Source organism: Delphinus delphis, chromosome X (genome assembly GCF_949987515.2).
Source record: "Delphinus delphis chromosome X, mDelDel1.2, whole genome shotgun sequence".
Taxonomy (NCBI): Eukaryota; Metazoa; Chordata; class Mammalia; order Artiodactyla; family Delphinidae; genus Delphinus; species Delphinus delphis.
Genome location: NC_082704.1, coordinates 12,490,713 through 12,516,469, shown reverse-complemented (window position 1 = coordinate 12,516,469; position 25,757 = coordinate 12,490,713). Strand labels below are relative to the sequence as shown.

Sequence of the window (25,757 nt, the reverse complement as noted above, 5' to 3'; positions counted from 1 at the left end):
TAGATTCATCCACGTCTCTACAAATGACCCAATTTCGTTCCTTTTTATGGCTGAGTAGTATTCCATTGTATATATGTACCACATCTTCTTTATCCATTCGTCTGTCGATGGGCATTTAGGTTGCTTCCATGACCTGGCTATTGTAAATCATGTTGCAGTGAACATTGGGGTGCACGTGTCTTTTTCAATTATGGTTTTCTCTGGGTCTATGCTCAGTGGTGGGATTGCTGGGTCATTAGGTAATTCTATTTGTAGTTTTTTAAGGAACCTCCATACTGTTCTTCATACTGGCTGTATCAATTTACATTCCCACCAGGAGTGCAAGAGTGTTCCCTTTTCTGCACACCCTCTCCAGCATTTGTTGTTTCTAGATTTTTTGATGATGGCCATTCTGACCGGTGTGAGATGATATCTCATTGTGGGGTTTTTTTTGTTTTGTTTTTTGTTTTTTTTTTTTTTGCAGTACGCGGGCCTCTCACTGTTGCAGCTTCTCCCGTTGTGAAGCACAGGCTCCGGATGCGCAGGCCCAGCGGCCATGGCTCACGGGCCCAGCTGCTCCGCGGCACGTGGGATCTTCCCAGACCGGGGCACGAACCCACGTCCCCTGCATCGGCAGGCGGACTCTCAACAACTGCACCACCAGGGAAGCCCCAGGGAAGGGCTTTTAAAGGCAAGGTGAGGGAGGGGGTGGCGGGATACCTGATCAGCGTATGGACGTTCTTCTGACTGGTTGGTGGTGAGGTAACCAGGTGGTATTTCGGGAAGGAGTCAACGTCATCAACCTTCTGGTTCCAGTGGTCTGGGATCTACACGCCGGTGGTCAGCATGCCCTTACCTTCTTCCACCCAGTGGGGGTCTTAGTATCTGCAAAACAACTCAGGGATATGACTCAGGTATGATCTATAGCCCTTGAGGAGCAATTAAAGGTCCATGACTTTCTCTTATGGCTAAACTATTATTATTTTGTGTTGCTTATATGTTTTCCTCTGCTTCTGCATTTTCTCACTTCTATGATTATATTTGCTCTTTGGAACTCGGGGAAGGCCTAGGAGGCTAAAGCTTTTCTACAGACAAGAGGCGGGGGACACAGGGGGTCTACCCCCCAGAAGTCTCTGCAGGGTCCTGCTCTGTTTCACAGGGATCAATCCGTGCCCTGCCCTGGCCGGGAGAGGGCCGCTCCCTCCTCCCTGGGCCCCCTCTTGCTTTCAAACGTGACCTCACACTCTGGGAATGGTCTACGCCCCCAGAGTGGGAGCCCTAGCCCCCAGCCTGGGGCCAGGCCCAGAGTAGGCCTTGGTGAAGGTGTCCTATGAGTGGCTGGGAGCACATGGTTCTCCCACCCCTGGGCTGGGGACCCAGCAGGTCGGCACCTGGGGGACCAGACTGGATGGGATGCAGCCTCAGCCTGGGCCTCCCCTCATCCCTCCCCAGAGCGAAGCGGTGGAGATAATGGATCAGATCGTGCACTGGGTGCAGGAGGACCCCTCTGGGCTGGGCCGGCCCCAGCTCCCTGGGGCCCCGGCCGCGGAGTCCATGGCGGTGCCCATGCTGCTGCTCAGCCTGGTGGAGCAGCTCGGGGAAGCTGACGACGAGCTGGCAGGCAGCTACGCGGAGCTGGGGGACTGGTGCGCTCGGAGGATTCTGCGGCACGTGCAGGTGGGGCAGGGCAGCGGGCGGACGGCGGCCGCCAGACAGGGCCTGGGGAGCTGGGGGGCAGGGCGACCCCCTACGCCCCACCCCCGGGGCGCCTCCTCCGCCCGCACCCACCCCCGGAGCCGGGCGCCGATGGCTCCCTTTACAGACGGGGAGATGGGGCGAGGTGCGGCCCAGAACCCTCGGGGAGGGAAGGAGGGCCCCGGGGGAGCCGGGGTGGGTGCCAGAGCCCCAGGCAGGTCAGGGAGCAGGAAGCCTGGCCAGACTCAACTTCGTCCCAGGCCTCTGCACAGCCCAGTCCCCCTGGTCTCAGCCTCCGCTCAGTGCCTTACGCTCCCCACGTCAGGGTCCCAGGCCCAAAGCAAGGGTTAGGACAGGTCCAGACCCTTGGGAGTGAATCGGCTCCTCCTCCAAAGCCCCTCTGAGCGAGGCCACCCAAGCCTGCAGATCAGGAGGGAGGGGGCGTGGGAGGGCGCGTCTTTCTTGTTGGATGATGGGGCGGGGGTCAGGGGGTGCTGAAGGCCAAGCTGCCTTCTACTCCTCCCTCGGCAGAGGGGTGGGCAGGCTGTGCTGGAGAATGTGTCAGAGGATGGCGAGGGGCTTTCTGGCTGCTTGGGGAGACACCAGAACCCAGGTGAGGGGCGAGGTGGGCTGGGGGGCGGCCCGGGAGGAGGGAGGCGCTCAGCCTTGGTTCTGGACTCCAGATGCGGGGAGTGCCCTCCTCCCTCCGCCCTCAGCACACCGAGGACCAGGCAGGGGAGGGGGGACGGGCCTCCCACGCTGGCGTGTCAGCAGCAGGAGGGTGACCCTGGGGCAGACTGGCAGGGCTGGGGGGCTCAAAGCAGGCCCCACAGTGGGGCAGAGAGGAAGGGAGTCAGCGGTCAGCACAGCGCTTGAGCCCCCCGCCTGGGGGAGGACACGCGGCCTGCCTTACCCGAGCGCTCACCAGGCCACGCGCTGGAAGCTGGCTGGTTCCTGTTCCGTCACGCCATCCAGAGAGGTGACCCCAAACTTCAAGCCCACGTTATCGACAAGTTCCTATTGTTGCCTTTCCGCTCTGGGTGGGATCCCGACGATGGAAGTCTCATCTACTTCCAGGGTGCTGATGGCCTATGCCCCACCCAGGTGGGAATGTACTCAGGGCTACATGGTACTAGCCTGTCGAAGGCTTTCTGCCCAGGGAGGTGCGTGTTGTCATCACCCATTTCAGAGAGGGGGACCCGGGGCTCAGAGGAGTGAACCTGCCTGGTGTGACCCCAGTGGGAAGCTCGACTCCTGTGCCGGTGGCCCTCAAGCTCACATGCACAGGGAGGCCGTGAGGGAGCGCAGGCCATGCCCACGCGGAGACACATGGCCCTTCATCTTGGAAAGGCTCTCTGAGTGACCCTAAGGCATCAGCAGTGGGAGCAGCCGGGGTTTCGATTCCAGGGCTCAAGGGGCACCCACCCCAGCCCTGCCCTTTGGGAGGGGCTACTTGGGCTACATCTGGCCCAGGAAGCTAGTCACGATCTGATGGGCGGTTAAGGCCCACAGAGACGTTCATCCCGTGGTTAAGCTCCAAGAGCTTGGGCCAGATGGAGTCTGAGCCAGGGCCCGAAAGATGGGGGTGACTCTCCTGCTGACAGGGGTGGTGGAGTGGGGTCCAGGGCTCTCAGATGCCTGCCTCCGCTCTGCTCTCAGCTGGAGTGGGCCATGAAGCTCTGGTGGCCGCACAGCGAAGCCATGATCGCCTTCCTCATGGGCTACAGTGAGAGCGGGGACTCCGCCTTGCTGAACATCTTCTACCAGGTGGCCGAGTACACTCGGTAAGTGCTACTTCCTGGCCTCAGCGGTGTGGAGGAGACCGCAGGCACGGCACACCCCCTCCTTCCCCCCCTCGCCGGACGTGTTCCCTCAGTAGGTCTGAGAGTTCCTGGAAGTCCCGGCCCTGGTGCCCTCCGTTCAGTCAAGAGAGTGGCCCCTGCCCCACTGGAGCTCACATTTGGTGCTGATGGGACCGACCATAAACAAGTAAACCAGCAAACATAGATGGTGATGAGAGCTCTGGGAAATAAAGCAAGGTCAGGGGACTGGGGGGCTAGTGGGAAGGAAAAAAGCTGGGGCTTCAGGAGGGGAGGCCAGAGGGCACTAGGCGAAGGCAGGGAGACCGGGCTGTGGCTGTCATCCTGGCTAGTGAGTGGGGGCCTGGCCCGGGGTGGGAGCTCCAGCGGCTCAGGGGTCAGAGTGTGGTCGAGCGGGAGAGGTGTGGGCTGGCCACGTGAGGCAAGGTAACCTTGGAGTACAGAAGGAAAGGAGAAGAGGGAATAGGCAGGCCCATCAAAGGAGAGAGAATCATCTGCGAGGTAGGAAGGAAGCCAGCCCCCCCGCCCCCCCCGCAGAGGCCCGAGTGCCGTGAGCAGAGTGATGAGCTGTGCCAGCTGCTGCCGACGGGCACCTCGGGTGCTGAGCCCGACGGGGAATGAAGGAAGATTCCCGATGTGTTTCTAAAGCCACGACTCACTCCATTAGTAAACCCCAGTACGGGAGGCATTACAACAGGGGGGTCTTATTCTGAGGTCTGTGGGCTTTGAAACCTGAGAGAAAATTCCACCTTTATTTGCACTAACCTCTAACTGAAATCCAGCATTCACGTCCATCATGAATGAAAGCAGTGAACCACAGTATTAGCAGTGTCCGACTTTGTCACCAGTAGAAATTCCAAATGTGTTCGTGTTATGCTGTGGTTAGAGAGGCATCTCCAAGTACTGCACACGCTCGTCACTGCTTCCAAACACGGGAGCCACAAGACCAGAGGCGATATATGTTAATATTGAATGCATTCACAGAGAACATGTGTTCGAGGTGATCGCTCTTAACTGCATAAAGTGAAATTTAAGGAATATATTTTCAAGAAAGAGAGATTGTATCGAACAATCACAAAGGTTATAAACAACAGGTAATTCACTATGCACTAATCATCATAACAATACAGAAAGCAAAAATTCAGACATCCATGGAAAGCCTGGACAGGAAAACAGTCAAATCCTTTGTTATCTTCCCGTGTCATATCCAGTAGTCGAATAATAAGTAAGGACATGGGTAATGTCACTGGAAACATAGAATGAACAGATACAGAACTAGTTTTCCCCCCTATGAAGAATACACCTACTCATAGGTCCCCATTTAAAAAGACATTTTTGGTAGTGGACTTCAATGTCACTGATTTATTCTATGGTCCTTCTGAGAAGGGGTTCCACTCAGGTCTCTATCTGGGGAGGAAGGGCCTAGGCCAGGGCTCTGAGGTCTATCCTGGAGCATCTGGAAGGAACTGGGCAGGAGAGAAGCGAGGAATTTGGAAAGGGTCAACAGAGCTGCTGGGCAGGGGCAGGCTTCAGGTGGCTCCGAGGGAGGGGGAGATGTGTTTGGGACCTGTGGTGAGTAAGGGAGAAGTCGGACCTCTGTACGGGATATCTACAATGTAGCGTCTACAATGTAGCGCTATCTACAATCTCATCCACTGCAAGACAGTCCTCTGAAGCAGGGAACAGGAGCTCCAAAGGAATAACTTGTTACAAAGTTACATGGTAGGTCAGCACTTCCTCAGGGTTCCGTTTCTTTTTACATAGTTTTTTAAAAATTATATTTATTTACTTTTGGCTGCGCTGGGTCTTTGTTGCTGCGCGCGGACTTCTCACTGCGGTCGGTAGCTACTTTTGTTGCGGAGCACCGGCTCTAGGCGCGCGGGCTTCGGTATTTGTGGCGCACGGGCTCTAGAGCGCAAGCTCAGTAGTCCCAAGCAGGGTTTTTGTTTTTGTTTTTGTTTTAAATTCCATCTTGCAAGGTTTCATCTCACAGCCTGCGGCCCCTTCCCCAAGTGGGGTTAACTAGCTGCAGACTCAAAACTCCACCCCCCCCGAAGAAAAAGGAAAAGACCCTTGCTTTCATATTTGTCCAGGAGGCGGGACCTCATTTAAAAGCACTGATTCTGGAGCCGGGGGTCAGCCCGGGCTCTGACCCCGAGGTAGCGGTTTAGTGGGAACGGTGAACGCCCCTTTCCCAGGCCTGTGGCATCTGGGCGGTTCCTGCAGGCGCTGCCTGTCACTGCCTCACTGTTATTGCAGTTTCGCGATCCCGAGTACGGGGAATGGTTTGCCTACCTGAACCGAGAAGGGAAGATCGCCCTCACCATCGGGGGGGGGGGGTCCTTTCAAAGGTGAGTGGGGGAAAGGGCGGGGCCTAGGGGCTCGGGGCACTCGGCTGCCCACGGCCCTCCAAACCCGCCTTCCCGCCTCTCCCCGCAGGCTGCTTCCACGTGCCGCGGTGCCTCGCCATGTGCGAGGAGATGCTGAGTGACCTGCCGAGCCGCCTCGCCCCGGTCTCGGCCCCGGCCCCGGCCCTCAGCGCCCGGTCTCTGCCCGCCGACCCCGCCCGCCGAGGCGCAGAATAAAGCCAAGCCTGCTCCACTGCCCTTGTGTGTGAGCGTCTGTGGGGTGTCGGGTGGGGGACCAACCACCGCCTTTGGCTGGAGAGCACCTGCTCGCCCTGCCAGTGACCCGCCCCGCGCGCTGGACCCTCCCACCCTGCCAACAGGCCCGCCCCGCGCCGGGGTCCGCCCGGCCATTGGCCCGGCCCGCCCCGCGGAGAGGCCCCACCCCGCCCTTGGCCCTCCCTGCGCATGGCCGAGCGGCCGGGAGGGTGGGCCCGGCGTGCGGGCTCGGCGGCGCGCACTTCCGGCCGGTGGTCGGTTCCAGCGGACGCGTCATCTTCCGGCGCCGTCCCCGCGATCCCGGACTCAGCCACAGCCCCAGCCACAGCCCTGGCCTGGCAGCCCCGGCGTCTCTTCGGAGCGCGGTGGCAGCTGACTGCGTGTTCACGACCCGCTGGGAGCCGCGAGTCCCGCCGCCGTTATGAACATCCGCAATGCGAGGGTGAGGGGCTGGGGCCGGAGGCTGTCCGCGCCGCGTGGGAGCGGGGCTCGGTGGCCGCGTGCGCGTGCTCCTGAGGGGCCCGGCCGATCACCGGGCCAGCCGCCCTGGGCGCCCTCGGCCGCCCGGCGCGGAAAAGTGAAGGCCACGTCCCCGTGGGGCTGGATCTACCCAAAGAGGAGGCCGGGGGAGCCAGGGGGGCAGGGCCGGGGCTGCGAACTCTTTCTTTCCGATGTCGGGTTTCCGTTGGATGGTGTCGGGGAGCTTCCTGGAGCTCAACGTTCATTCCTGGAACAGTCAGTTTTTGCACAGCGGCTGTGGGCCAGGCCTGTGCGGAGACAGTCCCAGCGCCCGCCCAGCCCTGTGGGGGGGCGGGGGTCGCTGAGTAGACAGAGCAGGGTTCTAACACGACCGAGGCCTACTTAGTCACCGCAGCCCCCGGCCTGACTGCATTCCACTGCCCTCCTCTCCCGCAGCCAGAGGACCTGATGAACATGCAGCACTGCAACCTCCTGTGCCTGCCCGAGAACTACCAGATGAAATATTATTTCTCCCATGGCCTTTCCTGGCCCCAGGTGGGCAGCTGTTGAATTTGGGGATGAGGGAAACCAGGCCAAGGAAATTCCACCCTGGGTCGGCTTGGGACGAGCCGGCGAGGTCGTGAAGAGTCCGGGGGGCGCATGGGTCAATGAGGCCCTGAGTGTTTCCGGCTGGGGTGGCGGGAGATGGATAGGAGGCGCCTTGAAGAGGGGCGAAGAACAGGGCCAAGGTAGGGGCAGTATTCCCACCTGTGTCTGTCCACTTCTTCTGGGTTAAGGAAAGGGGGCACGGTGTGATGTGGGAAAACCAAGCCACTTGGCCTGGAGGTCAGGAGCTGTCACTGAACTCGCTGCCCGATGGGCTTCTGTCTGTCATGCACACAGCGACAGGCAGGTGCTGGGGCCAGGTGTCCGATAAGGGCGCCTCCAGCTCTGACAGGAACTTGTTTTCTGCCTTCTCTTTCCTCCCTGTCACCCAGCTCTCTTACGTCGCTGAGGATGAGAATGGGAAGATTGTGGGGTATGTCCTGGCCAAAATGTGAGTCACCAAGGACGGAGGGACAAGCCTGGTGCCTGACCTGGGGGTGGGGGGAGGAGGGACACCGACACCGCACGCGTCTGATGGATGCTGCCTGGGTTGGGTTGGGTTTGGTTTTTTTGTTTCGTTTTGTTAATTAATAGACTGTTCCTTTAGTTCAGTTTCCTCTCACATTAACATCTTGTGGCACATCTGTTAAAATGGGTGAACCGATACTGTTACATTACTGCAGAAACCCATAGTTACATTGTTTTACTCTTTGAGTTCTACGTTCCATGGACAAAGGTATAACAATGTATCCGATACTATAGTATCAAACAGAGTAGTTTCACTGCCTGCCCTCCCTCCCTCCCCTCTCCCCGGGAACCACTGATCTCTTTACTGTCTCCATAGTTTCGCCTTCTCCAGAAGGTCATATGATTAGAATCATACAGTGTGTAAACATTTCAGACCACCTTTCACTTAGTCATATGCATTGAAGTCTCCCCCCACGTCTTTTCATGGCTTGAGAGCTCCTTTCTTTTTAGCACTGAACAGTATTCCATTGACACTGCACATGTCTTTTGGCTGCTGCCTGGGGTTTGGAGAGTCCTGGCTCTCCCCCGTCCCGGGACTGGATGCACTTTGGGGTTCACGCCTAGCCCGTCTCCTTTCTTCTTGCTCTAGGGAAGAGGGCCCGCACAATGTGCGCCATGGACACATCACCTCGCTGGTGCGTAGGGCCCACCCAGGCTCTGGTGGGGGCGGGGGCGGAAGTTAGTTGGAGCCGCCCCGAGGTCCCACTTTTCTCCCACCAGGCTGTGAAGCGTTCCCACCGGCGCCTTGGCCTGGCTCAGAAGCTGGTGGACCAGGCCTGCGGAGCCATGATCGAGAACTTCAATGCCAAATACGTCTCCCTGCATGTCAGGAAGAGGTGGAAGCCAGGGCCGAGGGAAGGGGGGTGGGTAGGGGGATACTGTCTGTTTTGTTGGGTTTTTTTTGAATTTTCTTTTATTTTTATACAGCAGGTTCTTATCAGTTATCTATTTTATACATATTTGTGTATATATGTCAATCCCAATCTCCCAATTCATCCCACCACCACCAGCGGGGATACTGCCTCGATGTGGATCTTGGGCTGCCTTGGCTTTTGGAGAAGATCGGGAAGTGGGCTTAGTGGGGAGGGGGACCGGGAGGAGGGGCAAGACCTGGATGTGCTGTCCCTGCCTGGCCTCGTCTGTACAGCTCAGCAGTGCCTTATTCCCCTGCAGTAACCGGGCCGCTCTGCGCCTCTATTCCAACACCCTCAACTTTCAGTAAGTAGATCTACATTTTTCTCATGGAGTGGGATGGTCCCCAGGTCTGGCTTATCCAGGTGGCTGAGATGGGCTGAACTACCTTCCAGGCAGGGGCGTGAGGGCGGCTAGGGCTAGCTGAGATGGGGGAGCGGGCTGTGGACAGCACTCTTGGGGGCAGAGCACCTGCCTGCTGCAGGCTGCTTGAGGCATGTCGCACTTCTGGAGGACGCTTGGTGTTTCTTGCTTGATGCTGGTGGCGGCTATGCTGGAAGGGCAGCACGGTGAAGAGGTTCGGAAGCAGAGACAAGGGCCCAGGACAGGAACAGAAGCCAAGGAGCAGAACTGAGTCACCAGGCACCCAGAAGCATCTAAGTGGGACCAGAAGAAAGGATAGATCTGAGCACGTCCGCACAGGAAGGGCCAGTGGCAAGAGCAGTGGAGGGATCTAGAGCCCTGGGTGTCCTAGTGGATGAGGCTGGGTCCACTCAGGGATGTGGCAGTCTCTGTGTGCCCAGCGCAGGACAGAGAGAGCCTAGCAGGGAACTGCTCTGCCCAGTACATTGTGGTGAAAGCTGCTGGAAAGTGAGGCTGAGGTGGGCTGTCCATGGAGGGCCCACTGAGACAGCGTCAGCTTCAGCTTGGTGGGGGACGAGGAGGGACTGTTGGGAAGGGAAGTGGCCTCCGGGCTGGGTATTTGAGGCAGGATCTTTGGCCTGGATGCAAATGCCTCTGGTGGTTGACAGTTCTAGGGTCTTAAGGCTGGCAGGGCCATTCTGGGCCATCCAGACTGGCTCCCTTTTCAGTGGCAGGGTGCCCAGGTCTGCATACACACCTCCCAGCGCAGGCTTGGCCCCTGAGCTGCTCGGGCTAGGGGCCATGCTGCCTGGTAACGACCACCAAGAACAGAGGCCCAGGCAGCAGCACCCCTCCCCGGTTCCAGTTGTTAGGTATACGAGCCAGCCATGCATGCCCAGGAAGTGACAGGGAGCAGGGCGGGGAGGGGAGGGGAGGGGACTGCCAAATTCAGGGCTTCAGTTCACAGGAAACCACAGACAGATCCTTGGTGGCCAGGTTAGGGATGAGGGGCAGTGGCAGGATGCCAGGGCTGGGGGGCAATAAAGGAGCTGGGTGCTACTTACTGTTGGAGAAAGCAGAGGGAAGACCATGTTGGAAATGTCTCCCAAAGGGTCCTTGGGGGGGGCAGTGACACCCTGCCCCACTAGCAGATGATGCCAGAAGGCTGAGGAGAATTGCCCCCGATTTGGGTTGCCCTCCTTCTCTCCACCTGCTGCCCCCAGGATCAGCAAAGTGGAGCCCAAATACTATACAGATGGAGAAGACGCATACACGATGAAGCGGGACCTCACCCAGATGGCCGATGAGGTAAGAGTCCTGCAGGTAAGAGTCCTGTGGGGCCAGGGCTGCGGTCCCCAGGCAAGGCGAGCAGGGGTGGCCTGGGACAGTTGGAGGCTGCGTCGCCAGGAGTCCTGGCCCTCCTCACCTTAGCTTCTGTAGCTGGCAGGCGGGGAGCCAGACCTTGGCAGGACCTTAACGAAGGCCATCGGCCCAAGATTCCATTCTCCGAGGAAGAAGCCCGTCCTGCCCAGAGGCTGCTGTGAGAGGAGAGGGAGGAGGCCCCTAGACGTGGCTGGCCTCCAAGGCTCGGGGTCAGACAGAACCGGGCTGAAGAGAAGTCAGGGTTCTGCCCAAGGCTCCTCGGGGGCTAGGGCCGTTCAGAGGGCTCCACGGCAGCCTCGTGAGGGAGCCATGATCACCTCCACTTTACAGGAGAGGAAACAGGCCCAGAGGCCTGTTTAGGTCTTCTGTCCATTTTTGGATTGGGTTGTTTGTTTTTTTGTTGTTGAGCTGCATGAGCTGCTTGTAAATTTTGGAGATGAATCCTTTGTCAGTTGCTTCATTTGCAAATATTTTCTCCCATTCTGAGGGTTGCCTTTTCGTCTTGTTTATGGTTTCCTTTGCTGTGCAAAAGCTTTGAATACATATTTGTGTATGTATGTCCCATTTGTTTATTTTTGTTTTTATTTCCCATTTGTTTATTTTTGTTTTTATTTGCATTACTCTAGAAGGTGGATCAAAAACGATCTTGCTGTGATTTATGTCAAGGAGTGTTTTTCCTATGTTTTCCTCTAAGAGTTTTATAGTGTACGGTCTTACATTTAGGTCTTTAATCCATTTTGAGTTTATTTTTGTGTATGGTGTTAGGGAGTGTTCTAATTTCATTCTTTTACATGTAGCTGTCCAGTTTTCCCAGCACCACTTATTGAAGAGGCTGTCTTTTCCCCATTGTATATCCTTGCCTCCTTTGTCATAGATTAGTTGACCATAGGTGCATGGGTTTACCTCTGGGCTTTCTATCGTGTTCCATTGATCTATATTTCTGTTTTTGTGCCAGTCCATATTGTCTTGATGACTGTAGCTTTGTAGTATAGTCTGAAGTCAGGGAATCTGATTCCTCCAGCTCCGTTTTTTTCCCTCAAGACTGCTTTGGCTATTTGGGGTCTTTTGTGTCTCCATACAAATTTTAAGATTTTTTGTTCTAGTTCTGTGAAAAATGCCATTGGTAATTTGATAGGGATTACATTGAATCTGTAGATTGCTTTGGGTAATATAGTCATTTTCACAATGTTGATTCTTCCAATCCAAGAACATGGTATATCTCTCCATCTGTTGGTATCATCTTTAATTTCTTTCATCAGTGTCTTATAGTTTTCTGCATACAGGTCTTTTGTCTCCATAGGTAGGTTTATTCCTAGGTATTTTATTCTTTTTGTTGCAGTGGTAAATGGGAGTGTTTCCTTAATTTCTCTTTCAGATTTTTCATCATTAGTGTATAGGAATGCAAGAGATTTCTGTGCATTAATTCTGTATCCTGCAACTTTACCAAATTCATTGATTAGCTCTAGTAGTTTTCTGGTGGCATGTTTAGGGTACTCTATATATAGTAGCATGTCATCTGCAAACAGTGACAGTTTTACTTGTTCTTTTCCAGTTGTATTGCTTTTATTTCTTTTTCTTCTCTGATTGCCATGGCTAGGACTTCCAAAACTATTTTGAATAATAGTGGTGAGAGTGGACATCCTTGTCTTGTTCCTAATCTTAGAGGAAATGCTTTCAGTTTTTCACCATTGAGAATGATGTTTGCTGTGGGTTTGTCATATATGACCTTTATTATGTTGAGGTAGGTTCCCTCTATGCCCACTTTCTGGAGAGTTTTTATCATAAATGGGTGTTGAATTTTGTCAAAAGCTTTTTCTGCATCTATTGAGATGATCATATGGTTTTTGTTCTTCAATTTGTTAATATGGTGTATCACATTGATCGATTTGCGTATATTGAAGAATCCTTGCATCTGTGGGATAAATCCCACTTGATCATGCTGTATGATCCTTTTAATGTGCTGTTGGATTCTGTTTGCTAGTATTTTGTTGAGGATTTTTACATCTATATTCATGAGTGATATTGGTCTGTAATTTTCTTTTATTGTAGTATCTTTGTCTGGTCTTGGTATCAGGGTGATGGTGGCCTCATAGAATGATTTGGGAGTGTTCCCTCCTCTGCAATTTTTTGGAAGAGTTTGAGAAGGATGGTGTTAGCTCTTCTCTAAATGTTTGATAGGATTCATCTGTGAAGTCATCTGGTCCTGGGCTTTTGTTTGTTGGAAGATTTTTAACCACAGCTTCAATTTCATTTCTTGTGATTGGTCTGTTCATATTTTCTGTTTCTTCCTGGTTCAGTCTTGGAAGGTTATACCTTTCTAAGAATTTGTCCATTTCTTCCAGGTTGTCCATTTTATTGGCATAGAGTTGCTTGTAGTAGTCTCTTAGGAGGCTTTGTATTTCTGCAGTGTCTGTTGTATCCTCCTTTTTCATTTCTAATTTTATTGATTTGAGTCCTCTTCCTCTTTTTCTTGATGAGTTCGGTTAATGGTTTATCAATTTTGTTTATCTTCTCAAAGAACCAGCTTTTAGTTTTATTGATCTTTGCTATTGTTTTCTTTGTTTCTATTTCATTTATTTCTGCTCTGATCTTTATGATTTCTTTCCTTCTGCTAATTTTGGGTTTTGTTTGTTCTTCTTTCTCTAGTTCCTTTAGGTGTAACATTAGATTGTTGATTTGAGATTTTTCTTGTTTCTTGCGGTAGGCTTGTATAAATAAAAACTTCCCTCTTAGAACTGCTTTTGCTGCATCTGATAGGTTTTGGATCGTCGTGTTTTCATTGTCATTTGTCTCTAGGTATTTTTTGATTTCCTCTTTGATTTATTCAGTGATCTCTTGGTTATTTAGTAACGTATTGTTTAGCTTCCATGTGTTTGTGTTTTTTACATTTTTTTCCCTGTAATTGATTTCTAATCTCATAGCGCTGTGGTCAGAAAAGATGCGCGATATGATTTCAATTTTCTTAAATTTACTGAGGCTAGATCTGTGACCCAGTATGTGATGTATCCTGGGGAATGTTATGTGCGCACTTGAGAAGAAAGTGTAATCTGCTGTTTTTGGATGGAATGTCCTATATATATCAATTAAATCTATCTGGTCTATTGTGTCATTTAAAGCTTGTGTTTCCTTATTAATTTTCTGTTTCGATGATCTGTCCAGTGGTGTAAGTGAGGTGTTAAAGTCTCCCACTATTATTGTGTTACTGTCGATTTCCTCTTTTATAGCTGTTAGCAGTTGCCTTATGTATTGAGGTGCTCCTATGTTGGGGGCATATATATTTATAATTGTTATGTTATTTCTTCTTCTTGGATCAATCCCTTGATCATTATGTAGTGTCCTTCCTTGTCTCTTGTAACATTCTCTATTTTAAAGTCTATTTTATCTGATATGAGAATTGCTACTCCAGCTTTCTTTTGATTTCTATTTGCATGGAATATCTTTTTTCATCCCCTCACTTTCAGTCTGTATGTGTCCTTAGGTCTGAAGTGGGTCTCTTGTGGACAGCATATATATGGGTCTTGTTTTTATATCCATTCAGCAAGCCTGTGTCTTTTGGTTGGAGCATTTAATCCATTCACTTGTAAGGTAATTATCGATATGTATGTTCCTTTTACCATTTTCTTAATTGTTATGGTTTTGTTTTTGTAGGTCCTTTTCTTATGTTTCCTACTTAAAGAAGTTCCTTTAGCATTTGTTGTAGAGCTGATTTGGTGGTGCTGAATTCTCTTAGCTTTTGCTTGTCTGTAAAGCTTTTGATTTCTCCATCGAATCTGAATGAGATCCTTGCTGGGTAGAGTAATCTTGGTTTTAGGTTCTTCCCTTTCATCACTTTAAATATGTCATGCCATTCACTTCTGGCTTGTAGTGTTTCTGCTGAGAAATCAGCTGTTAACCTTATGGGGGTTCCCGTGTATGTTATTTGTCATTTTTCCCTTGCTGCTTTCAATAATTTTTCTTTGTCTTCAATTTTTGCCAATTTGATTGCTATGTGTCTTGGCGTGTTTCTCCTTGGGTTTATCCTGTATGGGACTCTCTGTGCTTCCTGGACTTGGGTGGCTATTTCCTTTCCCATGTTAGGGAAGTTTTCGACTATAGTCTCTTCAAATATTTTCTCGGGTCCTTTCTCTCTCTCTTCTCCTTCTGGGACCCCTATAATGTGAATGTTGTTGCATTTAATGTTGTCCCAGAGGTCTCTTAGGCTGTCTTCATTTCTTTTAATTTCTTTTTCTTTATTGTGTTCTGCAGCAGTGAATTCCACCATTCTGTCTTCCAGGTCACTTATCCATTCTTCTGCCTCAGTTATTCTGCTATTGATTCCTTTTAGTGTATTTTTCATTTCAGTTATTGTATTGTTCATCTCTGTTTGTTCTTTAATTCTTCTAGGTGTTTGTTCTTTAATTCTTCTAAGTCTTTGTTAAACATTTCTTGCATCTTCTCAATCTTTGCCTCCATTGTTTTTCCGAGGTCCTGGATCATCTTGATCATCATTATTCTGAATTCTTTTTCTGGAAAGTTGCCTATCTCCACTTCATTTAGTTGTTTTTCTGCGGTTTTATCTTGTTCCTTCATCTGGTACATAGCCCTGTGCCTTTTCATCTTGTCTACCTTTCTGTGAATGTGGTTTTTGTTCCACAGGCTGCAGGATTGTAGTTCTTCTTGCTTCTGCTGTTTGCCCTCTGGTGGATTAGGCTATCTAAGAGGCTTGTGCAAATTTCCTGATGGGAGGGACTTGTCTAGTCCATCTTTAAATATTAGAGTTTTTTCAGTCTCATTGCTAGAACCTCTTGTTTATTCATTCTTTCCTCATCCTTTAGGTAATCTCACCCATTCCCAGGGGGTCCTCTACAATACTATCTCTATAGCCTCAGGCTGGGGATTTTTTGTTTTGTTTTGTTTTGTTTTTTGCTGCACCTGCGGCTTGCAGAATCTTAGCTTCCTAACAGGGGATTGAATCTGGACCCCCTGAAGTGGAAGCGTGGAGTCCTATCCACTGGATCGCCAGGGAATTCCCAGCCCCAGCGTTTATATATCTGTGCCAGATCCCTCCCTTGGGCTCCTCAACCTGCATATCCAGCTTCCTGTCTGACGTCACTACTCGGCTGCCCCCAATTCATTAATTCATTCCCTTGCCAAATATCCACTGGGTACCTACTCTGTGTCGGTCACTATGGTAGGGACTGGTGTACAATGCTGAATAAAATGCACTTGGTCCCTGCCCTCATGAAGTTTACATTTAGTGGTGGGGGTGTGAGAAAATAAGCAAGAAAACAAACAAAAAATAGTGAAATCCACTACTTTTTTTGAATTTTATTTTATTTTATTTTTTAAACAGCAGGTTCCTATTAGTTACCTATTTTGTACATCTTAGTGTATATATGTCAATCCCAATCTCCCAGTTCATCCTACCACCACTCCCCACCACCACTTTCCCCTCTTGGTGTCCATTCGTTTGTTCTCTACATCTGTGTCTCTATTTCTGCCCTGCAAACTGGTTCATCTGTACCATTTTCCAGGTTCCACATATGCATTAATATAAGATATTTGTCTGAAAACCACTATTTTTTGAATAAAGTAAGCTGCAGTAATAGAGAATGCTTTTAAAAATGTGTGTGCAAGTGTAGGAGGCCTACTTACAATAGCCAGGGAAGATCTCCCTGGAGGTACTGTCATGGAAGCTGAGAGTTCAAGGATAAAAAGCAATCGCTCATGGGAAGAACATTCTAGATAGTAGCAACAGCATGTGCAAAGGCCCTGCTGAGGAAAAGAATGAGAAGTATGTGAAGAACTTAAAGGAAGCCACTAAGGCTGGAATATGGTGATTTAGGGAAAACAGTGACAGTTAATCTAGCCAGAAGGTTAGGAAAGTGTCAGATTATCCAGGATGCTTTAAGTCATAGGGAGGATTTGCGGGGTTTATGCTAAGAACAGTGGGAGCCACCGAAAAGCTTTAATCCAGGAGAAGCACTTGAGCTGATTGGTATTTTTGAAAGCTGACTCTGGCAGCTCCGTGGAGAATGAGTCATAAAGGGGCAAGCATGGAAGCTGGAAAAAGGACTTTAAGGCTGTGTGAGCTATGGCGTGGCTTGGACTAGGATAGGGGTTGTGGACAGGGTGAAAAGTGGATAGATCAGAAAGATAGTTGGGGGAGTTCCCTGGTGGTCCAGTGGTTAGGACTCAGCACTTCCCTGGTCAGGGAGCTAAGATTTCCCCATGCCCCATGGCATGGCCAAAAAAAAAAAGGTAGTTGGGAAGTTGAAACAGTGCAGAAGAGTCTACCTAAGAACTAGACCCTGGTGCTATAGAATGTCTGGTTTGAAGCCTGGCTCTGCCACTTCCTAGCTGCATGGATTCGGGCAAATCCATAATTTCAGTGTCCTCATTTATAAAATGACTATAATAATAGGAGTCATAGGAAGTATCAGGATGAAATGAGTTAATATACATAACATTTCTTAGAGCATAATAAGCATGATTGATATTAAGTGTTAGCCATTAATATTAATGATGCATTGGTTATGCAGGGTGAGGGAGGAATCAATGGTGATGCCAGATTTCTAGCATGAGCTGCTGGATGTCTTCTTGAGACACTAGAGTAGCAAAACTTCAGTCTTGGGTAAAACTGATGTTTTACTTTCTCCATGTCTACTGGAAAAAGTCACACAATTGGGCAGATTGAGCCTATTGTAAAATCCATGATCATAGACCTCAAATGAGACTTCAATATGGCCCAGGAATTTTACTACATATTTTTGGTCAATTCACTCACCTTCCTTCTGTAACCATTTTTTACAACTTTCTCCACTCTCCTCTAACCTCCTACCCCAGCACCACCTCCCACCTGCTCCCACACGTTCAATATTTGACCACAACTCTTATTTCATAGAGAAAATAGAAGCCGTTAGATAGGAACTCCCGTCATCTTCTGGCGACCAAACACACGTATCTTACCCATCTCTACACCCACCCTACCTTCCTTTTCCCCTGCTACATAGGATAGTGGTTCCCAAAGTGTAATTAATTCCCCAGAACAGAACAGGAGAGTCAGCAGTGCCTGGGAACTTGCTGGAAATGCAGATTTGCAGACCCCACTTCCAAATCTATAGAATCACAAACTCTGGTGGAGGAAGGGGCAGCAGCCTGTTTTAACAAGCTCTCCAGGGAATTCTGATGCACAAACCAATGCAAGAGAAGAATGATGCCTCTTCTCATTGAAGGCCATTCCTTTACTTGTGCTTGGATGATGTCCTCCCCTGCTTTCCTGGGAATTTTATGTCATTATCTCTTTTTCCTCCCGTATATTCAACCTCTCCTTCTCAACTGGAGCTTTCTCATGCACACTAAAACATGCTTTAACACAACATTGTAAATCAACTATACTCCAATAAAAATTAATTTAAAAAAACAAAACAAAACAAAAAAATAAAACATGCTCAAGCCTTTCTCACATACAAAACTGTCTCTTTCAATCTTTCATCCCCTTCTGGCTACCACAGGATAGTTTTCCTCCCCTCCACAGCCGAACATCTTGAAAGAGTTGTTGCTGGTGTGGGATAATGGGTAGTCAATAGTCTTATGAGACTCCCACTGCTGGTGGGAGGGAAAATTGTTACAGCCATTTGGGAGGGCAGTTTGGTAGTACAGTAACTATTAAAATATAAAAAGTGCAAGCAGTGTCTATTAAAATTTAAATGAGCATTCCCTTCTTGTTGCCTTCTTTGACAGGGTCAGTGTATATAAGGCAGTTTTCTGCAGAATTGTGAGCGACTGGGGAAAAAATAGAAACAACTTAAATGACTATCAGTATAGGAATGCCAAATAAATTATGATACAGTATGTAATATCGGTAGTGCGTTTATTAAAATAATGAAGTGGCTCATTCTATACATCATGTTATACTATTTAATATATGTTTATGTAAAACATATGCACATTTATATATATGTGTGTACATTAAATTATGTTATTATCTATAACATTAATATGTTAATACCCAGAAAAAGGCCAGGAAGGACATACCAAACGAATAACTATGGTTACCTCTGAAAGGTGAGGAAGACGACCAGGATTGGTAGCAGCGGTCAAAGAGGATTTTAGTCCTGTCTGTAACGTTTTCATTTTTTAAAGGAAAATATATTTATGTATTACTTATATAATTAAAAATCAAATAAAAGAAAGAGTTGTCAAAAAGGAAAGAGTTATCTATACCAGCTACTCCATTTTATCACCTGTCACTCAATTCTTAACCCACTCCAATCTGGCTTTTATCCAGATCATTTCCCCAGAATAGCTCTTTCATGTCGGAAATGACATCTGTGTCACCACATCTAAAAGATAAGATGTTTTCTGCTATTTTACTTGGCCTTTTTTTGTTCTTGGCCACTTTCTCCTTGAAACACTCTCTTCCCTTGGGCTTCCAAGCTCTTTTGTATTTAACAACACATTCTTCTGGCTTTCCACCTACATCTCTGCCTGATCTCTCTCTAACAACTCTGCAGCTTGCCTATCCTTCTCTACTAGACTACAAATTTGTTGAATTTTTTTCAAAGGCTTGCCCTGGATCCTCTTCTCTTCTCATTCTGTACTCTCCCAATAAGTGATTTCTTTTATCATCCATAAGCCATCAACTTCCAAATTTGCATCTCCCATTCCATGGCTATATGTTCAGCTGCATGTTTGATATCTCAATTTGTAACTCTCAAGTCTCCTCAAGTACAATAGGTCCCCCCAAAACCCCTCTTAATCTCTCTCTATCCCCTTAAATCTAGTCCTCTTTCAATATGCCATGCCTTAGTGAATGGTTCCACCATCCATCCAGTTGTGCAAGCCAGAGACCGATGAATCTGCCATGACACTTCCCTTTTCTCTCTCTCTCTCTCTTTTTTTTGGCCACACCGGGTGGCATGTGGGATCTTAGTTCCCAGACCAGGGATCGAACACCGAGCCCGCTGCATTGTCAGCGCAGAGTCTTACCCACTGGACCACCAGGGAAGTCTGTGGTGATCATTTCTCAATGATCCCTGTAATAAAGGAATATAGGTACCCTTTTGATAACAAGTTGATATTGGTGCAGAAATACAATTCAGTCAGAAACTCTATAGTATCAGGGAAAAAACTAAAACTCTCCATTCTCACCATATCACAGAGCATATAAATTACAAGAATAATTACTCAGATGGAAAACTTAATCTTCAAAGTGTTAAGCCTGTGAAATCAAGCTATTTCAGTGGCTGCCTTGTTGTACGAAAGTGGTAGGTGTGGATAAAAGGAGAAGATCCAGAGTTAACAATTGACTAAATGGGGGAGGCAGACAGAACTTTAATACAGTGTGAAAGTGACAAATCACAAGTATACACAGGGTGTAGTGGGAGTACATACAAGGGGCACTTAATCCAACTCTGTGGTATGTGTGTGTGGTGTGGTATATATGCGGAGTGGGGGGCTGTCAGGGAAGATATGCTAGGAAAGGTAACTTTCCACATTAACTGAAATATACAAGCAAGATTTCAGCCAAGCAAAAGGTGGGAGAGGAGGGTGGCAGGGTCTGCAGAGGCTACTATACCAAGGAACAGCAAGGATCAATTTGTTCAGAGACTAGAGAGAACGGCCTCTTCGTGTAACTGAAAGTAGTTCTTTGGAGCAGGATCAGAGAGTAGATTGACTATGGGAGTGGCATCTCCATCCTCCACCCTCCTCCCCTGCACAAAATTTTGATGCTGGAGCGGTGTATGTATGTGAGGGCGAAGGGTTAGGTCATGCAGGTCTTCCCGAGCAAAGGCAGAGTTTGTACTTAATCCTTAGGGCAATGAAGAACCAGGACAAGATGTTTTCCACTTTTTATTTCAAGATAATTTTAGGTTTACTGAAGTGTTGCAAAAGTAGTACAGCAAGGTCTCATTCACTGAACTTCCCTTAACATAAACATCTTACATAACCACGGTAGAATGATCAAACTAAGAAATCAAGGTTGGTACAATACTACTAGCTACACTACAGACTTCATTGGGATTCCACCAGTTTTTCCACTAAGGTCCTTTTTTTGTCCAATCCAGGACCCACATTGCATTGAGCTGTCCAGCAAAGGATTTTAAAGAGGAGTGTGATGTGATCACATTTGCAATGTCAGTTTGAGAGAAACATATTTAGATTTTGGGCAATGGGGAAGGAAAAAGTGAGTCAAGTTAGGAAGCCCAGGGAATAAGCTAGTCTGGCCCTGTTGGCACCCTATGAAAGTTATGATGTAGCCTCTGGAGCTGACACACTGGCCTACCATGGCACATTTAGTTTCCTTTCTGATGTTCCGATATGCTGATTTAGAAACATGGTTTAACTAGAGCATGATTCCACTAGATCACAGTATTCCTTTGTTCTACTACTCAATTTTGGTATGGACACATTGAAGTGAACTGGAAAGAGGATGGGAACTGCAGCTTGGATATTTTTAACTCCAAATGGTTAGAAACATGGGGAAAAAAATAACTATTAAACACTTAGTAGTTGCATTTTCTTTAATGTGGCCTGAAGCATCTGCTTTTGTGAAGTGCCATTCCTTGTGTTTCCCTTTACAAAATTGTCTGAGTGACACTGCATGTCACGAATTGCATGGTTAAATCTCTCTATGTGCCATTGTCAAAGATAGCTCCGAACTTGAGATTTATATGCTTTGCTCAATCCTTTACTTGCTTGTTTCTGGAACATTCTTAGTTGATGTAGCTGGAAGCGTAACAGCTACGTTATAAAATGAGTTTATTTCTTTTTTATTACCAGACATTTTTCACTTCCTTTTTTTTAAATTTTTTTTTTTGGCCCACACCATGTGGCTTGTGGAATCTTAATTCCCTAACCAGGGATCGAACCTGGGCCCCCTGCAGTGGAAGCACAGAGTCCTAACCACTAGACCGCCAGGAAAGTCCCTCTCTTTCTTTCTTTTTTTTAAAAAAATATTTATTTATTTACTTTTGGCTGGGTTGGGTCTTCATTGCTGTGCATGGGCTTCCTCTAGTTGTGGTGAGTGGGGGGCTACTCTTTGTTGCTGTGCGTGGGCTTCTCACTGCAGTGGCTTCTCTCGTTGCGGAGCATGGGCTCTAGGCACGCAGGCCTCAGTCGTTGTGGCACGTGGGCTCAGTAGTGGCGCGCAGGCTCAGTAGTTGTGGTGTACAGGCTTAGTTGCTCCGCGGCATGTGGGATCTTCCCGGACCAGGGCTCGAACCTGTGTCCCTTGCATTGGCAGGCGGATTCTTAACCATTGCACCACCAGGGAAGTCTTTCACTTTCTTTTAATACCATTATTTTTAAGAACTATATTAGATATCAGGAGACCTGCTTTCTAGCCTTGACTTGGTCATCTATTAGCTGTGTGACCTTGGACGAGCAAATTAACTTCTCCTGTTCTCAGTTACTTCACATTAAATAACTACCCTGCCAACCTCATATAGTCAGGTAAAATAATGGATGGACACAAACTTTGCAAACTCTACTGCTACATAAATAAAGGGGGTATTATCCTCGTTATCTACATTTACTCACATCTCTTGATTGCATCCTCTTTTGATTTCCAAATGAGGTAAAACATATAAAATGTCTATGACAGTGTAAGTGAATTCATTCATTAATTCATTTTTTCATTTATTCTGAATTTATGTATTATGTTCTAAGTGCCCAGATCTGCACTATGGATTTGAAGATCAGCAGGAAATGGATCCTGTGCTCTAAAGCTTACTTTCAGTAGAGAGAGAGATACAAGTAGGCAAATAAAATTAATAAAGTGTTCGTTCTTTACTTTTCCACCTAATACTCGTAATGGCACAGGAGAGAGAACCCGTGTCTCCCTGGAGTTTGGGGCATAGCCTACATTAAGAAATTAATTTCTTTGAAATGGAAAGATAACCCATGCTCTTGTATTGGAAGAATTAATACTGTTAAAATGGCTATACTACCCAAAGCAATCTACAGATTTAATTATCAAATTACCCATGGCATTTTTCACAGGACTAGAACAAATAATCCTAAAAATCATATGGAACCATAAAAGGCCCAGAATTGCCAAAGCAATCCTGAGGAAAAAGAACAAAGCAGGAGGCATAACCCTCCCAGACTTCAGACAATACTACAAAGCTACAGTAATCAAAACAGTGTGGTATTAGCACAAAAACAGACATATGGATCAATGGAACAGAATAGAGAGTGCAGAAATAAATCCACACACCTATGGTCAATTAGTCTTTGACAAAGGAGGCAAGAATATACAATGGAGAAAAGACAGTCTCTTCAGCAATGTTGGGAAAGCTGGACAGCCACATGTAAATCAATGGAGTTAGAATACACCCTCACACCACACATAAAAAACTCAAAATGGCTTAAAGACTTAAATATAAGACATGACACCATAAAACTCCTAGAAGAGAACATAGGTAAAACATTCTTTGACATAGGTTGTACTAATGTTTTCTTAGGTCCGTCTCCCATGGCAAACATTCTCTGATATACATTGTACCAATGCTTTCTTAGGTCAGTTTCCAAAGGCAATAGACATAAAAGCAAAAATAAACAAATAGGACCTAATCAAACTTTAAGCTTTTGCACAGCAAAGAAAACCATAAACAAAACCAAAAGGCAACCTACGGACTGGGAGGAGATATTTGCAAATGACGCAACCAACAAGGGCTTAATTTCCAAAATATATAAACAGCTCATAGAACTCAATAACAAAAAAACCAAACAATCCAAACAAAAAATGGGCAGAAGACCTAATTAGACATTTCTCCAAAGAAGACATACAGATGGCCAACAGGCATATGAAAAGATGCTCCACATCACTAATTATTAGAGCAATTCAAATCAAAACTACAATGAGAGTACACCTCACACTGGTCAGAATGACCATCATTAAAAAGTTGACAAATAACAAGTGCTGGAGAGGGTGTGGAGAAAAGGGAACCCTCCTACACTGTTGGTGGGAATGTAAGTTGGTACAGCCACTATGGAGGACAATACGGAGGTTCCTCAAAAAACTAAAATTAGAATTAGAGTTCTGTCCAGATATATGCCCAGGAGTGGGGTTGCTGGATCATATAGCAACTCTAATTTGAAAAGATACATGCACCCCAATGCACTATTTATAATAGCCAAGACATGGAAGCAACCTAAATGTCCATCAACAGATGAATGGATAAAGAAGATGTGGCATATATATATATATACACACACACACATATATATATGTATATATATACATATATATACACACACACAATGGAATACTACTCAGCAATAAAAAAGAACAAAATAATTCCATTTGCAACAACATGGATGGGCCTAGAGATTATCATACTAAGTGAAGTGAGTCAGAAAGAGAAAGACAAATACCGTATGATATCATTTATATGTGGAATCTAAAATATGACACAAATGAAATTATTTATGAAACGGAAACAGACTAACAGACATACAGAACAGAGTTGTGGTTGTGAAGGGGGAGGGGAGGTGGGAGAGGGATGTATTGGAAGTTTGGGATTAGCAGATGCAAACTATTACATATAGAATGACTATAAACAACAAGGTCCTACTGTGTAGCACGGGGAGCTATATTCAATATCCTGTAGTAAACCACACTTGAAAAAAATATGAAAAAGAATATCTATCTATATATCTGTCGACCTATCTATAGATATATATATATCTGAATCACTTTGCTGAACACCAAAAACTAATACAACATTGTAAATCAACTATATTTCAATAAAAAAATTATAAAAAATTAATTTCTTTGAATTTTCTATTTTAAAAGTCTTACAAATTTGCATTCTACACCACAGTGTAGTCCTGTTTATTTTGTTATTGCTTTTTTTACACAGCAACCAGCCAAGTGGGGTTTATTCGGTAAATACAAGCCTGACTCAATATTTTAAAATCAATATAAATGCATCATGTCAATAATCTTAAGAAGAAACACAAAATTGCATCAATTGATGCCAAAAAATTGGATAAAATTCAATAACCAGTCATGATAAAAATTTTCAGCACACTGGGAGAGAAGGGAACTTTGTTAACCTGATAAAGGGCAGCTACAAAAAGCCTATAGTTAATATCATGCTTAATGGTGAAAGACTGAATGCTTTCCCCCTAAGATGGAGAGCAAGGCAAGGATGTCCATTCTCATCACTTCTATTCAACATTGTATTGGAAATCCTGGCCAATAGAAATTGAAAGGTCCCTGTTTGCATACAAGATGAGAAGGTGTACAGGGCTGGCTGGAGATGGCAGGCAGGCCTTACTCTTCTGTAAGACGTGGTCAAATTGGCTTATGGTGGGAGGGGGGCTTTGGCGTTGGGGAAAACCAGGCCTGCCTAGAGGATTACTCCCACAAGGCTGCTCTGGGGCTTCTGCATCTTCTAGGGTTGTGGGGAAGCAGAAACAAACTCTTAGAGCCCCTGTAGCACAGAGAATATGCTGTATCTCTGGGACCAGCAGTGGGCCAGAGCGGGTGATAATCACACACTGATGACATCAGGAGGGCTGTATCTTGTTGCTGACAATGGGGACGTAGCCTTCGGTGATGCTTTACTTCTTGAGGTTAACAGAAAACAGCCCTGCAGGGAGTTTTAATGGAAGACTTCAATGGCACTACTGGAGTTGTAGAGGATGAGGATGGTGATACGCTGACCACTGCTCTTTCCTGCTTCTCAAAATCTCTGGAGAGTGTGGGGAGGGGCGGGGCCAGGCGTCCTGCTGGTGATGTGGGTGGCACTCCTCCTCCAGGGAGTGCCCAGAACCTGCCCCCTCGCTTAGCAGGATCCTGCAGGCGCTTGGCAGTCTGCCCAGTCCCGAAGCAGTTTACACCTGCTGGGTCCTAGCACGTCTTTTAGATGTTCGGGCCCAGGCCTGAGAGACTGGAGGAGCATCCAGTTTATTTTCATTTATACTCTTTTTCATCCAAAGGCAGGCCGGAGAGAGGTGGTCACGCAGTGGTGAAACACAAAACTTTTACTCAAGCTCTGGTTACTTCCAACCATGACCATTCTCTCTCTTACTACCTCCCTTCTTCTGGTCCTCTTCTCAAAAATGGTGCCCCTTCTGATCGTGTTATCCTGTTTTCCAAATCTTTACAGGGATGTCTCCAGCTCTTTTGGTCAAGTTCAATCTTTTTTTAAAATAAATTTATTTATTTATTTTTGGCTGCGTTGGGTCTCCGTTGCTGCACGCGGGCTTTCTCTAGTTGCCACAAGCGGGGCTACTCTTCCTTGCCGTGCGCAGGCTTCTTATTCCAGTGGCTTCTCTTGTTGTGAACACTGGCCCTAGGTGCGCGGGCTTCAGTAGCTGTGGCATGCAGGCTCAGTAGTTGTGGCTCACGGGCTTCGTTGCTCCGCAGCATGTGGGATCTTCCAGGACCAGG

General features: G+C 47.5%; 2 protein-coding genes across 7 annotated transcripts in view; both read left to right on the top strand.

Annotated features, from left to right (window-relative positions):
* Positions 1-18,695, top strand: part of LOC132418498 (N-alpha-acetyltransferase 11-like) — a 581,283-nt gene extending 562,588 nt beyond the window's left edge. Inside the window, exons 1-8 of one of the 6 annotated variants that reach the window (XM_060002398.1) lie at positions 6,410-6,560; positions 7,034-7,132; positions 7,576-7,634; positions 8,301-8,346; positions 8,432-8,547; positions 8,639-8,929; positions 10,210-10,309; positions 18,364-18,695. In XM_060002398.1, coding sequence (XP_059858381.1) covers positions 6,540-6,560; positions 7,034-7,132; positions 7,576-7,634; positions 8,301-8,346; positions 8,432-8,547; positions 8,639-8,929; positions 10,210-10,309; positions 18,364-18,396 — 765 coding nt within the window. In that variant the 5' untranslated portion in view covers positions 6,410-6,539 and the 3' untranslated portion in view covers positions 18,397-18,695. Of the gene's footprint in view, positions 1-6,409; positions 6,561-7,032; positions 7,133-7,575; positions 7,635-8,300; positions 8,347-8,431; positions 8,548-8,638; positions 8,930-10,209; positions 10,310-10,426; positions 10,931-18,363 lie in introns of those variants that run through there. The other 5 variants (XM_060002399.1, XM_060002396.1, XM_060002394.1 and 2 more) reach the window with 5 other exon arrangements.
* Positions 886-6,322, top strand: RENBP (renin binding protein). Its single transcript, XM_060002401.1, is given in 7 exon segments — positions 886-1,656; positions 2,206-2,287; positions 2,603-2,778; positions 3,334-3,462; positions 5,754-5,825; positions 5,827-5,845; positions 5,934-6,322. Coding segments are annotated over 7 exon segments (888 nt in total). The 5' UTR covers positions 886-1,392; the 3' UTR covers positions 6,080-6,322.
* Positions 18,696-25,757: the final 7,062 nt, after the last annotated feature.